A 17,727-nucleotide genomic window follows, 5' to 3' on the forward strand; every position below is an offset into this window, starting at 1 on the left:
GAGACAGCTCGCAGGTAGGATGATCCCAGGCTATTTAAGGTTTTATAGGTTAAAACCAGAACTTTGAAACGGCACTGGAAACTGACCGGAAGCGCCAGCGTAGGTGCCGAAGCACCGGTGCGATACGTAAAGACTAGGGAGACCCAACCAGTAGTCTAGCAGCTGCATTCTGGACCACCTGAACCTTCTGAACAGTCTTCAAGGACCGCCCTATTTAGAGCATGTTACAGTAGTCTAATCGGGAAGTGACCAGCACATGAATCACAGTGACAAGGTCGGAGCGGGACAAGTAGGGGCCCAGCTGGCCGCTTGCGTCCCTGGAGGTGGTTGAAAACATTTGATGTAGCTCCTCCATGAAGCTAAGCGGCTCTGGACAGGAAACCCCGCATAGTGAAGTGGTTAAGAGCAGGTGGATTCTCATCTGGAGAACCGGGTTTGATTCCCTACTCCTCCACCTGAGTGGCAGAGGCTCATCTGGTGAATCAGATGTGTTTCCGCACTCCTACATTCCTGCTGGGTGACCTTGGGTCAGTCCCAGTTCTCTCAGAACTCTCTTAGCCTCACAAGGTGTCTGTTGTGGGGCGAGGAAGGGAAAGGAGTTTGTGAGCCACCTTGAGTCTCCTTACAGGAGAGAGAGAGGTGGGATATAAATCCAAACTCTTCTCCTTTTTCTCTTCTTCGGCTATGCATACATTTCTTTGAGCTTCATTAAGGGCAACGAGGATGATTGAGGGACTGGAGCACCTTCCTTATGAAGAGAGGCTGCAGCGTTTGGGACTCTTTAGTTTGGAGAGGAGACGTCTGAGGGGGGATATGATTGAAGTCTATAAAATTATGCATGGGGTAGAAAATGTTGACAGAGAGAAATTTTTCTCTCTTTCTCACAATACTAGAACCAGGGGGCATTCATTGAAAATGCTGGGGGGAAGAATTAGGACTAATAAAAGGAAACACTTCTTCACGCAACGTGTGAGTGGTGTTTGGAATATGCTGCCACAGGAGGTGATGATGGCCACTCACCTGGATAGCTTTAAAAGGGGCTTGGACAGATTTATGGAGGAGAAGTCGATTTATGGCTACCAATCTTGATCCTCTTTGATCTGAGATTGCAAATGCCTTAGCAGACCAGGTGATCGGGAGCAACAGCAGCAGAAGGTCATTGCTTTCACCTCCTGCAGGTGAGCTCCCAAAGGCACCTGGTGGGCCACTGCGAGTAGCAGAGTGCTGGACTAGATGGACTCTGGTCTGATCCAGCAGGCTCTTTCTTATGTTCTTATGTTCTAAGATACACGGTACATAAACCAATAAGGTTACAGTGTTGGAACAGGACACAGGAAACCGGGTTCAAATCCCCCATCGGCCACAGAAGCTAACTGGATGATCTTGAGTAAGTTGAGCACAGCCGACCCTACCTCACAGGGGCGTTGTGAGAATAAAAAGACGGCAACAATGTTGTAAGTCACTTTGAGTCACCGAGAGCGGGACCTAGACCAAATAAAAATTATATTTCAAAGGTGTGCCCACCGCCCTTCTGCTGACCGATCCCCAGGGTGACCTGCGAGCGACAGATTAAATGTAAACACACAAAAGCCCAGCTCAGCACTCCTGGGCGGGTGACGGAGCTCAAAGTGCCCTTCCGTTTAACAAACAAAATTAAAATACAATGAGACAACGCCAGCGCTCAATGTGAGTTCCATCCTCCCGAGTCTTCATTACTGTCACACAAAACAAGTTTAACACATTTTCGTGGTTGGCACGATTTTAAATGGCGGCGCGCTGAGTACAAGTGCATTTGTTTATTTACCGATATTCTATTTACAGGTGCCACGTTCTGGGTTTTGCAGGATATGCCGCGGAGCTCCAAGGACTCAAAGCGAAGCTATAAACTAAGAGTGCAGAAGGGAAGGCATTTGTAAGTCATTTTGAGACTCCTTACAGGAGAGAAGGGCGGGGTATAACTACTCCTACTCCTCCTCCTCTTCAGAGAATCTTGAGAGGCAGTGTGGTGTAGCAGACAGTGTAGCAGACTGGGCAACCTGGGTTTGAGTCCCCATTTCTACCAACTCGACAGGTGACCTCAAGGCTATCCCAAATTCTCAGCCTGGCTTGCCTCACAGGGATGTTGTGAGAAAACAGAGGTGGGAGGAGCGATGCTGTAATCCTCCTTGATCTCAGATTGCAAACCAGACCAGGTGCTCAGGAGCAGCAGCAGCAGCAGAAGGCCATTGCTTTCACATTCTGCACGTGAGCTCCCAAAGGCACCTGGTGGGCCACTGCGAGTAGCAGAATGCTGGACTAGATGGACTCTGGTCTGATCCAGCTGGCGTGTTCTTATGTTCTTTGAGTCCAACCTTGGGAGCAAGGTAGGACCCATTTCACCTTGTCAATATCCTTCTTGAATTGTGGTGCTCAGAACTGGACATAGTCCTGCAGGTGAGAACTGACCAATGCAGAATAGAGAGTGGTATGATTACGCCCTCCCTCTGGACACTACACTCCTGTTGATGCATCCCAGAATCGCATTGGCTTTCGTGGCTGCCGCATCACACTGCTGACTCATGTTCAGTCTGTGGTCTACCAAGACTCCCAGATCCCATTCGCATGTAGTGTTGTCAAGTCAGGTGTCCCCTCTCCTATATCTGTACATTTTTTCTGCCTAAGTGTATGTTACATTTATCTCTGTTGAAATTCATGTTGTCAGTTTTGGCCCAGCTCCCAGCTCTTTTGGCCCAACTGTGAGGTCTTACCCTTGAAATAGCTGTATATTTATGTATTGTACTAGATAGCACAGGTTGGCCATAAGCGGAACCTATAGAAGGGACGTGTGTCGTTATCACTTATGCGTTGCGATGTGCTCTTCTGCCACCCTGAGCACCTTGGCATTGTTAAAACACTTCACACGTTACAATTTATTGGTTACCTCTTTAGCAGCGTTGATAAGTGGCTTGTACCTTGATTGAATTAAGAATACACTACAGGCTTTTATAGCCCTGATCTGGCCAGAAAGAGACTTCAGTTTCACAAAGGTCTGCTAGGGTCATCACGAAGAACATCTACAATAATAGAAGGATCCACCCATCCAACTGAGGCGTGCATAACTCTATGCCAGAAGCTAAATGCAAGTTGTACTTCTCCCTTTCCAAGGCCTTCTCACCCCACCGTTTGCAATTTCTTCCCTCCTCTGCTTGAGTGTTAAGTGCTATCAAATGACTCCCGACTCGCGGGGGAATCACTGCCCTCCAAAATGTTCCATCGCTAACAGCCTTGCCCCGGTCTTGCAAACTGAAGGCTGCGTCTTCCTTGGCTGATCCAACTCATGAAGAGCCAGCGTGGTGTAGTGGTGAAGAGCAGGTGGATTCTAATCTGGAGAACTGGGTTTGATTCCCCACTCCTCCAGCTGAGTGGCAGCGGCTTATCTGGTGAACCAGATAGGTTTCTGAACCCCTACATTCCTGCTGAGTGACCTTGGGCTAGTCCCAGTTCTCTCAGAACTTGCTCAGTCTCACAAGGTATCTGTTGTGGGGAGAGCAATGGAAAGGAGTTTGTAAGCCACCTTGAGTCTCCTTCCAGGAGGAGCAGCAGTGGCGTAGGAGGTTAAGAGCTCGTGTATCTAATCTGGAGGAACCGGGTTTGATTCCCAGCTCTGCCGCCTGAGCTGTGGAGGCTTATCTGGGGAATTCAGATTAGCCTGTACGCTCCCACACACGCCAGCTGGGTGACCTTGGGCTAGTCACAGCTTCTCGGAGCTCTCTCAGCCCCACCTACCTCACAGGGTGTTTGTTGTGAGGGGGGAAGGGCAAGGAGATTGTCAGCCCCTTTGAGTCTCCTACAGGAGAGAAAGGGGAGATATAAATCCAAACTCTTCTTCTTCTCTTCTTCTCTTTTCCAGTTGCTTTCAACCTTTCCTAATATTATTGTCTTTTACAGCAACTGTTGACTTCTCATTCGTCAATTCTGCACAGCAAACATATAACGGGCTATGTATTGTTGAAGGCTTTCACCGGTTGAATCAATACTGGTGCTGTGGTTTCCCGAGCTACAATGGTCATGTCCTAGCAGCATTTTCTGACGCTACTGTATCTGTGGCTGGCATCTTCAGAGCATCTTCAGAGATCCTCTGAAGATGCCAGCCACAGATGCAGGCGAAACGCCAGGAGAGAATGCTGCTAGAACACGGCCACACAGCCCGGAAACCACACAGCACCCCATATAACGGGCTGCTGTCGTTATAAAGAAACCCATTTTCTTTTCTCCCCCGTTCACATGCGTGCCACGCAGGCAGCGGCTGGAGCCCACAGAAACAATCTGGGTTGCTTTCGAAGATTCAAACTAAGACACTTCTCCTTTAAAAAAAAATTCCCTGCAACTCACACGTAGCTACAATAAGCCCCCCCAGCTACGCCGATTGTCCCACAAGATGATCGGCTGCACCTACATAGCTGCGCATGTGCAACACACACACAAAATTTAATAAGAAAAAGGGGTCTCCCTGCTACAGCAGGGCAATGGCAGGCGGATTCTCCCTGACCGTCGACAGTGCAGTGGAAGGGAGGGAAATAAAACACTTCATGTCTGGCTGTTCATGCTAGAGGGGCTCCCAAAGGATCACTTGTTTAGCAATTTTTGAAAATCACAGGTTGAGGGGGAAAAATGGGGAGGACTCATTTTGGGGACAGGACCCTCCAAAACAGTTTGTATTGCATCCTACACCCGTTATATTTGCCCTGTGAGGAACCAACCTATTTTGTCACCACAGTATGATACTCTCAGTTTAGTCACTTTAGGGAGCAGCAGTGGCATAGTGGTTAAGAGCAGGTGTACTCTAATCGGGAGGATCCGGGTTTGATTCCCAGCTCTGCCGCCTGAGCTGTGGAGGCTTATCTGGGGAATTCAGATTAGCCTGTACACTCCCACACACGCCAGCTGGGTGACCTTGGGCTAGCTCGGGCAGCTCTCCACGAAGCTCTCTCAGTTCTTTCCACCCACCTCCACAGGGTGTTTGCTGTGAGGGGGGGAAGGGCAAGGAGATTGTAAGCTCCCTTTGAGTCTCCTGCAGAGAGGAGAAAGGGGGATCTAAATCCAAACTCCTTCTTTCTTCTTCTTTCAAGTTCCTGCACGCTTACTGCTGAGAGGAGGGGCGTAACTAAGGCAAAAATCACGTGGCAAAATCACCAATTAGTAACCCCCTCTCGGCACACACAAATAATTAGTAACCTACTCTCGGGAACCTGTGAGAACCTGCTGGATCCCACCTCTGGGCGTAGTGGTTAAGAGCAGGTGTACTCTAATCTGGAGGAACCGGGTTTGATTCCCCGCTCTGCCTCTTGAGCTGTGGAGGCTTATCTGTTGAACCAGATTAGCTTGTACACTCCAACACACGCCAGCTGGGTGTCCTTGGGCTAGTCACAGTTCTTCTGAGCTCTCTCAGCCCCACCCACCTTACAGGGTGTTTGTTGTGAGGGGGGGGGGAGGAAAAGGGAGTTTATAAGCCCCTTTGAGTCTCCTAGAGGTGAGAAAGAGGGGATATAAATCCAACTCTTCTTCTTCAACCTGAAACGGGCAAAATCAGCAACGGCCTGTCCCCATGTTTTATTTGTTTCTGTATTTGCTTGTTTGTTTGTTAGATTTGTTAATCACCCCTCCCATATTTGGCTCGGGGCGATGTACGATCAACAGCGTAGCACATAAAAGCTGCTTCGACTAAAACCCATAATTTAAAACGAAACAGTGCCCAAATAGAACGATAAAATAACCAACGTAGTCCATAAAATCAGAAAGTTAATAAACAGGACTGCACTAAGAGTTGTAAAAACTAAGTAGAGAAGGAAACCTACACAGGGGCTAAGGAAACACCTACCGTGTTTCCCCGAAAATAAGACAGTGTCTTATATTAATTTTTGCTCCCAAAGATGATCTATGTCTTATATTCAGGGGATGTCTTATTTTATTGTGTTCTGTTCGTCGGGCATGCTTCCAAACAAAAACTTTGCTACGTCTTACTTTCAGGGGATGCCTTATATGTCGCACTTCAGCAAAACCTCTACTACGTCTTATTTTCAGGGGATGTCTTATATTCGGGGAAACAGGGTAGGCCTGGGGGTCCCACTGGTAGTCACAAATTGGCCTCAACGAAATGCCTAGCAAAACAGCTCTGTTTCCCAGGCCTTGCAGAACCCCGTGAAATTCCGCAGGACCGTGATCTCCTCTGGCAGACTATTCCGGCAGGAAGGGGCCAAGGCCGAAAACGAACCCCCTTGTGTGCCAGGGGTAATAAAGAGCCCCTTGGCTCCACATCTTAACGCCCACTGGGGGTTATAACGGAAGTGGGTCTTGCCAAGTGAAACTGTTTGCCCGAGGAGGTCAGGAAAGCGTCAACTCTCCCCCAATTTTTGCAAACTAAAGAAAACTCAACTTTTCGAGAAGATCAGAAGGGCTCGGAGTCTCAAGGCAGTTTGCAAACCCCTTTTCCCTTCCTCTCCCCACAACAGACACCTTGTGAGGCAGGTGGGGCTGAGAGTGTTCGTAGAGAACCGGGACTGGCAGAAGGTCAGCCAGCAGGCTTCATGTGTAGGAGCTGGGAAACAAAGTCGATTCTCCAGGTTAGAATCTGCCATTCATGCGGAGGAGTGGGAGATCAAACCCGGTTCTCCAGATTACAATCCATCGGTCTTCACCACCACACCAATCTGAGCACGTGCAGAGTGCCGACGGCCAATCCAAAAAGCGCAGCCAGCCCTCCATGTTCCCGGATCAGGGGAACCACGCTGCCCACCTTTGATTTCCAGGATCTCTCTCTCTCTCTCTCTCTCTCTCTCTCTCTCTCTCTCTCTCTCTGAGGCCTCAGTGAGTAATATTCAGCTCCTCGTGGGGAGGGCTGGGGGGGGGCAGGAGGAGCGCACACCAACTCTGGTGCTTCCCTAGAGCCCGTACCAGGCAGAAAGCGGGGAGAGAGGAAGATATTTTTAGTCCCTGACTGGCAAAAGAAGAAAGCGCCGTCCCCACCCTGGTCGCGGCCTTGGGTCCTGTTATTGTGTTTCTGAGAACGCCAACCCAAAGGAGGGCACCGCGCCAGCGTCCTGCCCTGCAAAGATTTCAAAGGGTGGGGAGAAGAGGCAGGGGCGCACCTCGAGAGCAACCCCGACTCCTGCCACTCTTTTGAGGCCCTCCGGAGTTCCCATGCCAACGCTTCCTTTCCTGCAGAGAGCTTCTCTGCCCCGGCTTTCCAAATGCAGCCGCAAAAGCAAACTGTTCGTGTGGAAGTCGGGGAAGGGAGGGGAGAAACAGGGCGGGCAACCGGGGGTGGGGGGCGGGGACGGCTGTGTTTGCACAGAGCTTTCCCACACCGTTGCTCGCAACCCAGTCCTCACAACAATCTTGCGAGGGAGGCCAGCCTCCTGCCGGTATTATTATTATCTACAGCTAGTGTGACGCGGCGCTTATAGTGCCAGACTAGGACATAGGAGACCCAGGTGGGGACCCCCGCCCTGCCATGGAAGTTTGTCAAGTGACCTTGAGCCGGTCACTGTTTCTCGGGCTAGCCTACCCCTCAGGGCTGTTGTGCTGAGGCAGAATGGAGGAAGGGGGAGGGGTTGATGTAAACTTTTGTGCCTGGGTAGTAAAAATGTACTCCATGGAGGATACTCTTCTGGATAGTAGTGTGTGTGAACGGGATCCTGGGGTGTTGGTCGGGTGTTAAGAGCCAGCATGGTGTAGTGGTTAAGAGCAGTGGATTCTAATCTGGAGAACGAGGTTTGATTCCCCCTTCCTCCACATGAGCGGCAGACTCTTATCTGTTTATCCAGGTTTGTTTCCCTACTCCTGCACATGAAGCCTGCTGGGCGATCTTGGTCTAGTTCTGGGCTCTCAGAACCTGAGTGGCAGAGGCTTATCTGGTGAACCAGATGTGTTTTCACACTCCTCCATTCCTGCTGGGTGACCTTGGGCCAGTCACGGTTCTCTCAGGACTCTCTCAGCCCCACCTGCCTCAGAAGGTGTCTGTTGTGGGGAGAGGAAGGGAAAGGAGCTTGTAAATCGCCTTGAGTCTCCTTATAGGAAAGAGAGGCAGGGTAGAAATCCAAACTCTACTTCTTCTGGACTGAAAAATGGAATAGGGGCAATCAGTGTGAAGGGACGACCCAAAAGGCAAATGTGATCTTAGGGTGTATCAACATTGCATGGTGTCTAGGACAGGGGTAGGGAACCTGCGGCTCTCCAGATGTTCAGGAACTACCCCCCCCCCCCACCCCCCCCCCCCCCCCCCCCCCCCCCCCCCCCCCCCTACCCCCCCCCCCCCCCCCCCCCCCCCACCCCCCCCCCCCCCCACCCCCCCAGGTGGCGAACCTTTGGCACGCCAGATGTTATGGACTACAATTCCAATTGGGCATGCTGGCAGGGGCTGATGGGAATTGTAGTCCATAACATCTGGCGTGCCAAAGGTTCGCCACCACTGACCTATAACATCCCAGGGTGACCCATTTCATCCTTGAACTGCTGTTACTGTTAAAAAGTTTCTCTGAATATCCTGCCAGCAGGTCCCCAACCGTAATTTAAGCTAGCATGCTGTAGCGGTTAAGAGCGGCAGACGCTGATCTGAAGAACCGGGTTCGATCCCCCACTGAGCCACATGACCGGGGGACTCTGGTGAACTGGATTTGTTTTCCTGTTCCTGCATGTGAAGCCTGCTGGGTGACCGTGGCCCAGTCACAGTTCTCTCAGAACTCCCTCAGCACCACCAGCCTCACAAATGTGGGGAGAGGAAGGGAAAAGGGGTTTGTAAGCACCCTTCAAGACTCCTTAAAGATAGAGAAAAGCAGAGTATAAAAAACAACTTTTCTTCATCTTCTCCCAGCTGTAACCGTACTGCCCCATTTCATGTCCTAGACCAGGGGTAGGGAACCTGCGGCTCTCCAGATGTTCAGGAACTACAATTCCCATCAGCCCCTACCAGCATGGCCAATTGGCCATGCTGACAGAGGCTGATGGGAATTGTAGTTCCTGAACATCTGGAGAGCCGCAGTCCCCCCCCACCCCCCCCCCCCCCCACCCCCCCCCCCCCCCACCCCCCCCCCCCCCCACCCCCCCCCCCCCCCACCCCCCCCCCCCCCCACCCCCCCCCCCCCCCACCCCCCCCCCCCCCCACCCCCCCCCCCCCCCACCCCCCCCCCCCCCCACCCCCCCCCCCCCCCACCCCCCCCCCCCCCCACCCCCCCCCCCCCCCACCCCCCCCCCCCCCCACCCCCCCCCCCCCCCACCCCCCCCCCCCCCCACCCCCCCCCCCCCCCACCCCCCCCCCCCCCCACCCCCCCCCCCCCCCACCCCCCCCCCCCCCCACCCCCCCCCCCCCCCACCCCCCCCCCCCCCCACCCCCCCCCCCCCCCACCCCCCCCCCCCCCCACCCCCCCCCCCCCCCACCCCCCCCCCCCCCCACCCCCCCCCCCCCCCACCCCCCCCCCCCCCCACCCCCCCCCCCCCCCACCCCCCCCCCCCCCCACCCCCCCCCCCCCCCACCCCCCCCCCCCCCCACCCCCCCCCCCCCCCACCCCCCCCCCCCCCCACCCCCCCCCCCCCCCACCCCCCCCCCCCCCCACCCCCCCCCCCCCCCACCCCCCCCCCCCCCCACCCCCCCCCCCCCCCACCCCCCCCCCCCCCCACCCCCCCCCCCCCCCACCCCCCCCCCCCCCCACCCCCCCCCCCCCCCACCCCCCCCCCCCCCCACCCCCCCCCCCCCCCACCCCCCCCCCCCCCCACCCCCCCCCCCCCCCACCCCCCCCCCCCCCCACCCCCCCCCCCCCCCACCCCCCCCCCCCCCCACCCCCCCCCCCCCCCACCCCCCCCCCCCCCCACCCCCCCCCCCCCCCACCCCCCCCCCCCCCCACCCCCCCCCCCCCCCACCCCCCCCCCCCCCCACCCCCCCCCCCCCCCACCCCCCCCCCCCCCCACCCCCCCCCCCCCCCACCCCCCCCCCCCCCCACCCCCCCCCCCCCCCACCCCCCCCCCCCCCCACCCCCCCCCCCCCCCACCCCCCCCCCCCCCCACCCCCCCCCCCCCCCACCCCCCCCCCCCCCCACCCCCCCCCCCCCCCACCCCCCCCCCCCCCCACCCCCCCCCCCCCCCACCCCCCCCCCCCCCCACCCCCCCCCCCCCCCACCCCCCCCCCCCCCCACCCCCCCCCCCCCCCACCCCCCCCCCCCCCCACCCCCCCCCCCCCCCACCCCCCCCCCCCCCCACCCCCCCCCCCCCCCACCCCCCCCCCCCCCCACCCCCCCCCCCCCCCACCCCCCCCCCCCCCCACCCCCCCCCCCCCCCACCCCCCCCCCCCCCCACCCCCCCCCCCCCCCACCCCCCCCCCCCCCCACCCCCCCCCCCCCCCACCCCCCCCCCCCCCCACCCCCCCCCCCCCCCACCCCCCCCCCCCCCCACCCCCCCCCCCCCCCACCCCCCCCCCCCCCCACCCCCCCCCCCCCCCACCCCCCCCCCCCCCCACCCCCCCCCCCCCCCACCCCCCCCCCCCCCCACCCCCCCCCCCCCCCACCCCCCCCCCCCCCCACCCCCCCCCCCCCCCACCCCCCCCCCCCCCCACCCCCCCCCCCCCCCACCCCCCCCCCCCCCCACCCCCCCCCCCCCCCACCCCCCCCCCCCCCCACCCCCCCCCCCCCCCACCCCCCCCCCCCCCCACCCCCCCCCCCCCCCACCCCCCCCCCCCCCCACCCCCCCCCCCCCCCACCCCCCCCCCCCCCCACCCCCCCCCCCCCCCACCCCCCCCCCCCCCCACCCCCCCCCCCCCCCACCCCCCCCCCCCCCCACCCCCCCCCCCCCCCACCCCCCCCCCCCCCCACCCCCCCCCCCCCCCACCCCCCCCCCCCCCCACCCCCCCCCCCCCCCACCCCCCCCCCCCCCCACCCCCCCCCCCCCCCACCCCCCCCCCCCCCCACCCCCCCCCCCCCCCACCCCCCCCCCCCCCCACCCCCCCCCCCCCCCACCCCCCCCCCCCCCCACCCCCCCCCCCCCCCACCCCCCCCCCCCCCCACCCCCCCCCCCCCCCACCCCCCCCCCCCCCCACCCCCCCCCCCCCCCACCCCCCCCCCCCCCCACCCCCCCCCCCCCCCACCCCCCCCCCCCCCCACCCCCCCCCCCCCCCACCCCCCCCCCCCCCCACCCCCCCCCCCCCCCACCCCCCCCCCCCCCCACCCCCCCCCCCCCCCACCCCCCCCCCCCCCCACCCCCCCCCCCCCCCACCCCCCCCCCCCCCCACCCCCCCCCCCCCCCACCCCCCCCCCCCCCCACCCCCCCCCCCCCCCACCCCCCCCCCCCCCCACCCCCCCCCCCCCCCACCCCCCCCCCCCCCCACCCCCCCCCCCCCCCACCCCCCCCCCCCCCCACCCCCCCCCCCCCCCACCCCCCCCCCCCCCCACCCCCCCCCCCCCCCACCCCCCCCCCCCCCCACCCCCCCCCCCCCCCACCCCCCCCCCCCCCCACCCCCCCCCCCCCCCACCCCCCCCCCCCCCCACCCCCCCCCCCCCCCACCCCCCCCCCCCCCCACCCCCCCCCCCCCCCACCCCCCCCCCCCCCCACCCCCCCCCCCCCCCACCCCCCCCCCCCCCCACCCCCCCCCCCCCCCACCCCCCCCCCCCCCCACCCCCCCCCCCCCCCACCCCCCCCCCCCCCCACCCCCCCCCCCCCCCACCCCCCCCCCCCCCCACCCCCCCCCCCCCCCACCCCCCCCCCCCCCCCCCCCCCCCCCCCCCCACCCCCCCCCCCCCACACCCCAGCCCCACCCACCCACCCCCCCACCCAACCAGCCCCCCCCCCCCCCAACACCCCGCCCACCCACCCCCCCCCCCCCCACCCCCCCCCCCCCCCACACCCCCCCCCCCCCCCGGCCCCCCCCCCCCCCCCCCCCACGCTCCCGCACCCCCCGCCCCCCCCACCCCCCCCCCCCCCAACCACCCCCCCCCCCCCCCCCCCCCCCCCCCCCACCCCCCCCCCCCCCCCCCCCCCCCCCCCCCACCCCCCCCCCCTCCAGATGTTATGGACTACAGTTCCCATCATCCCCTGCCAGCATCATGCTGGCAGGGGATGATGGGAACTGTAGTCCATAACATCTGGAGGGCCGCGAGTTTGACACCTGTGCCTTACAGGGTCACTATAAGAAGAGTTCGGATTGATACCCCGCCTTTCTCTCCTGTAAGGAGACTCAGGGTGGCTGACAAGCTCCTTTCCCTTCCTCTCCCCACAACAGACACCGTGTGAGGCAGGTGGGGCTGAGAGAGATCAGAGAGGTCACCCAGCAGGAATGTAGAAGTGCTGAAACGCATCTGGTTCACCAGATAAACCTCCGCCACTCTGGTGGAGGACTGGAGAATCAAACCCGGTTCTCCAGATTAGAATCCACCTGCTCTTAACCACTACACCACGCTGTGTCTCGGCTGTGACTCGATGGCCCTTTCTGCCACCAGATAGAATTCCCACCCGCCTGCTATTTCTTGAGAGTGTATGTCTGGAGTCTCCACACACATACATCTCACAAAGAAGAAAAGCACTTTGGATTTATACCCCACTTTTCTCCTCCTGCAAAGAGACTCAAGGCGGCTTACAAACTCTTTTCCCTTCCTCTCTTCACAACGGGCAACAGGCAGGTGGGGCTGAGAGAGTTCGGAGAGCACTGGGACCAGCCCAAAGCCACCCAGCAGGAGTGTAGGAACGGGGAAACGAATCCAGTTTTCCAGATTAGAGTACACCGCTCAGGTGGCGGAGTGGGGAATCGAACCCAGTTCTCCGGATTAAAGTCCGCTGCTCCGAAACACTACGCCACGCTTGCCAGATTAGAGGGAACCCTGCAAAACAGGGACGGAGAACACACACAATCCCTGAAGAAATTGGGGAGGGGGGAGAAGAGACTGGAGCTACAGGAGCAAGACCACCCCTTACAGTCAGGTGGGACAAGTGTCATCTGTGCATTGCGTACACTTAACTTCTGGAACTCCCTGCCACAGGACAGCACAAGGTCAGAGCTCAGAGGGGGAGAGGCCAGATTTGAAAAGGCAAGCCGTTGCCCAGAGCCAGTGGCGTATGTGCAGTGGGAACGGGGATCAAATGACCCCGGGCGCAATGGCAGGGGGGCGCCCACCTCCTCCCCTGCGCCGACCTGGCTAAGAAGCAGTGCCACAGTGCCCGTCTGAGGCGCCCCCCCAAGCCCCACGGCCTCCCTGCCCTCCCCAGGCCTGGGGCTCAGGGGACAGATCTGTCCGAGCCCCCCGCCCCCCCCCCCACGCACTAGGGGACAAGACATGAGGTTGAGGGGGCACGGGGGGCACTCGGGACAGGTGTTTCCCCCGGGCGCCATTTCCCCCCGATACACCTCTGCCCAGAGCGTGGGCACAGTCGCCATCTTCAGCGAAAAGAGTGCTTAAAAGCAAGGCAGCTTCCCGAATTTGGACAAAGTCAGAGCTGGGGTCTTCAGCTTGCAGGTCCGCCCCCACCCCCACCCCCACCCCCACTCCTTAATGCCGGCTGAGACAGATTGGAAAAGATATCAAGACAACCTAAGCACGGGAAAGCCCCCAACAAAGCCTTTGGAAGCCAGAGAGGTTTCCCTTTCTCTCCTGTAGGAGACTCAAAGGGGCAGACAAGCTCCGTTCCCTTCCTCTCCCCACAACAAACATCCAGTGAGGTGGGTGGGGATGAGAGAGCTCCCAAGAACTGTGACTAGCCCAAGGTCACCCAGCAGGCGTGTGTTGGAGTGCCCAATCTAATCCGGTTCCCCAGATAAGCCCCACACAGCTCAAGCGGCAGAGCGGGGAATCAAACCCGGTTCTCCAGATTAGAGTGCACCTGCTCTTAGCCACTACGCCAACACATTACAAACGTCCCTGGGCTGCAGCCATTTAGTCTGTGGGAGGTGGAAAATCCCCCCCCCCCACGCGCCACTCCTCCTTTCCCCCGGGGTCCATACACTGCCTTCAAGACCCGGTACAAAAAAAGTTGTTTGAACGTGGTGGGGCAGGGCAGCTGTGGGGGGCGGGGGGGGGGGAGACAGAAAACTCAAATTTTGCACTGGGTTATATTTTCCTTCTGCCCCTAAATTGTGTTTGCATCCAGTTGAGGGAACCCCCGAAACAAGCGGGGATGGAGAACTTGTTTTAACCCTGAATAAATCAGAAAGGGGGGGGGCGGGGAGACGGGAGCTGCAGACAGGCAGACGAAGCAACCGGGCAGATGGCCTCCGATCCCAAAAGGAGAACGCAGGGCTATTCTTTCCGCCCTGAGGGAACCCGAGGGCTTCACAACCCAAAGAACCCTTTACGAGCCCTGTTTAAAGATAAGGGGGGCTTCAAGCCAGCCATCTAACCCCCACCCCCAGACGCCCCAGAGATCAGAACACCGCAGTCTCAAAAAGACCCCCCCACGTCATCCCCTGCAAAATCAACAGCCAAGCACAGCAGGGATTAATGGGGGGGGGGAGAGGGTGGGAGGACAGGAAGTAGATCATCCCCTTTAACTCCCCCCCTTAGAAGTTGAAAGAGAGAAAAGCTCTGCTCCCCTTTTTCTTAGAAAGCAAGCGTCTCTCCCTCCCCCCTCCCCATTTTCATGCGTTTCTGTCTGTTAAGGGGTGGTTGGGGGAAGGCAGAAATTCATGCCTGGATCATGGGAAAATGGGGGGGGGCTGTAGCCCCTTCTCTTCTTCAACTGAGCTCCCAGAAGACCCTAGGAAAGCCCTGGGGGGGGGGCTTCTCTTGCTCCACGCCTCCCCCACAAACCCAGTTTCCCAGCCCTCCTCCCTGCCACCTGTAACTCTCTTTCTTTTCGGAGACAGCCGGAGACTCACCAGGGATCCCGGCTCCGAGGGCGGCTGCACAGATCGCGAAGCGGGGAGCGGCAGAGAAGCAACGGGGATCCTCCTTCCGCTTCTCTTCCCTCCCGCCCCGCACGACCAGCCCGCCAGCGGAGAAAACCGGCCAAACTTGGAGCTGAGCTTAGGGCGGAAAGGGGGGGGGGGCGCGCAATTTCGGCGCTAACAGCGCGTTGGGGAGGGGGGGGGGGTCGGGGGCGCGCTTTACCCTCTCGGCTCCCCTTGGCCCCTTCCCGGCCCCCCCCCCGAGGTTGGGAAATGTGCCCCGTTTCGTTCTGTCCCCCCCGAGGGTAGTGCGCAATTCCAGGGCGCATTTGGAGAGGTCGGCGCGCCCCTCTGGTTTGGAGAGGTCGGTCCCCCCCCGCGCCTTTCCGTGGTTTGGCGATCGGTGCCCCCCCCCCGCGGTTTGGACCGATGGGTGCCCCCCCGCTCTGGTTTGGAGAGATCAGTGCCCCCGTCCAATTCGGAGAGGTCGGGGTCCCCCTCCCCGCCCGTCATTTGGAGAGGCCGGCGCGCCCTTCTGGTTTGGAGAGGTCGGTCACCCCCCACCTTTCCGTGGTTTGGAGATCGGTGTCCCCCCCGCGGTTAGGACCGATGGGTGCCCCCCCCCCTCTGGTTTGGAGAGATCAATGCCCCCGTCCAATTTGGAGAGGTCGGGATCCCCCCTCCCCGCCCGTCATTTGGAGAGGCCGGCGCGCCCTTCTGGTTTGGAGAGGTCGGTGCCCCCCTGGGGTTTGGGCAGACCCGTGCCCCCCTCCCGCGGCCCGGAGAGGCCGCCGCGCGCCCGCTGCCCACCTTGGAGTACAAGCCCCACGACAGCTCGGTCTCGATGACCATCACGACGATGCCGAACATGCCGAAGATGAGCGCGTAGTCGCTGAGCCGCTTGCGCTTCTCGAAGAGGGCGCGCCGGTGGCCGAGGCGGTAGCCGATGTTCTGGTTCTTGCGCTTGTGCGCCTTGGCGAAGGCGGGCCCGCCGGGCGGCGCGGGGTGCTTGTGGGCGGCGGCGGCGGCGGCGGGGCCGGCCCCGACGGCGTTGGGGTGCGGGCGGAGCAGGCCCTGGGGCGAGTGGTTGTCCTCCCGGGAGATGACGATCTCGGGCGGGGGGCCGGGCCCGCCGGCGGCCAGCAGTTGCAGCGGCTGCGCCTCGGGCTCGGCGGCGGCGTCGAGCAGGTTCCGACGGGACGCGCTGAGGCGGCTGAGCGGCTTCATGACGCCGCCGGTGTACTTGCACGAGCTCATGGCGATCTCGGTGAACGGGTTGCTGTCCCGCCGGTGCGCCAACGGGCTGGCCTGCCGGTGCTTGCTCCCCCCGCCGCCGCCGCCGCCGCCCGCCCCCCCGCCGCCGCCGCCGCCACCTCCACCGCCGCTGGAGCTGGGCGAGTGTCCGGGGGGGCCCGCCCAGTGGTCGCCGCTCACGTTGGGCTGGCTGCCTTGGCGAGAGGCCGGGCGGAGGGCGGCCACCGGGGGAGGAGCCCGCAGGGGCCCCGCCGCCGGAGCCAGGCTGGGCAGCGCGGCGGCGGCGGCAGCGGGCGGGCGCGGCTCGTCCCCCGAGGGCGGGCCCGGGCAGCGCGGCTCGTCGGCGTCCGGATCGGCCCCGGCGGGGTCGGGGAAGGGCCCCGACGGCTCCATGCTGCCAGCCCGGGCTCGGCGCGCTGCCGCCCCCGGGGAAGAGGCATCCAAGCGGCGCCCGCGGGGATGCCCGGGCCGGGCGCGACGAGCGGCGGCGGCGGCTGCTGCGGCCGCGCTGCCAGCCGAGCTTGAATGGGCAGCTCGCGAGGCGCTGCCTCCCGCGCGCGCCGCCGCCGGCCCGGCCCACCGGCCCTCGGACGCCGCTCATTGGCCGCCCGGCCCGGTGACGTCAGCCCCCACGCCCCCCCGGGCGCCCCCTCCCCAAGGCGCCGCCCGCCACTGCGCCTGTGCGCCCCAGCCGGCTCCACGGGAATTGTAGTCCGCCCCCCTCTTCCCCCGCCGGGCGCGCGGGTGGCTCCGCCCGGCTTGGCGCAGGGGAGGCGGCCGGACCCGCCCCCGAGCAACAGGTGCGGCTCGGGCGCCCGCAGCCAGGTGGGGTTTCTGGGGCCCCGCCCACCCGCGCGCCCACCCGCCCGCCCACCTCGTGCGGGGCTACCATCCCCGAGGAAAAATCTTACCGGTGGATGGTGATGTTTAGTCAAGCTGCATAGATCATGTGCATAGGAAGGGGGGGTGGGATGATAAAGAGAAAGGAATGCCTTCTTTTTTGGGCGACGGGGCCCCACGTTGCACAATCTTTGAAAAGACGCGTTCCCTGACATTCATACCCTGGGATGTTACCCAGTCCCACAAGAGGCGTTCCTCTTTTCTCTTGTACTGGAAGGAACGCTTTGAATGCCATCCAGAGAGGCACTCCTCCACTCTTACAGCAGGGGAAATGCTTCCAAGGAAACGCTTCTGACACCATCTCAGAAGAGGCATTCCTCTTATATTCTCTTATCTTACACTAGAAAGAATGCCATCCAAAAAGAGGCATGAAATGCTTCTAACCATCCCAGAACAGGGATTCCTCATCCCTCTTATACTGAAGGGAACACTTCTGACACCATCCCAGAAGAGGCATTCCTCTTATATTCTCTTATCTTACACTAGAAAGAATGCCATCCAAAAAGAGGCATGAAATGCTTCTAACCATCCCAGAACAGGGATTCCTCATCCCTCTTATACTGAAGAGAACGCTTCTGACACCATCTCAGAAGAGGCATTCCTCTTATATTTTCTTACCTTGCACTAGAAAGAATGCCATCCAAAATGAGGCATGAAATGCTTCTAAACATCCCAGAACAGGGATTCCTCATCCCTCTTAGACTGAAGAGAACGCTTCTGACACCATCCCAGAAGAGGCA

General features: G+C 61.6%; 1 protein-coding gene across 1 annotated transcript in view; it reads right to left on the reverse strand.

Moving 5' to 3' along the window:
* LOC125436521 (small conductance calcium-activated potassium channel protein 3-like) overlaps positions 1–16,480 on the reverse strand; it is an 83,392-nt gene extending 66,912 nt beyond the window's left edge. The window contains exon 1 of the mRNA XM_048503597.1: positions 15,644–16,480. Within this exon, the coding sequence (XP_048359554.1) occupies positions 15,644–16,480 (837 nt within the window). The remainder of the gene's footprint in view (positions 1–15,643) is intronic.
* Between the last annotated feature and the right edge of the window lie 1,247 nt (positions 16,481–17,727).

The sequence above is a fragment of the Sphaerodactylus townsendi genome, linkage group LG01, assembly GCF_021028975.2.
Source record: "Sphaerodactylus townsendi isolate TG3544 linkage group LG01, MPM_Stown_v2.3, whole genome shotgun sequence".
NCBI lineage: Eukaryota > Metazoa > Chordata > Lepidosauria > Squamata > Sphaerodactylidae > Sphaerodactylus > Sphaerodactylus townsendi.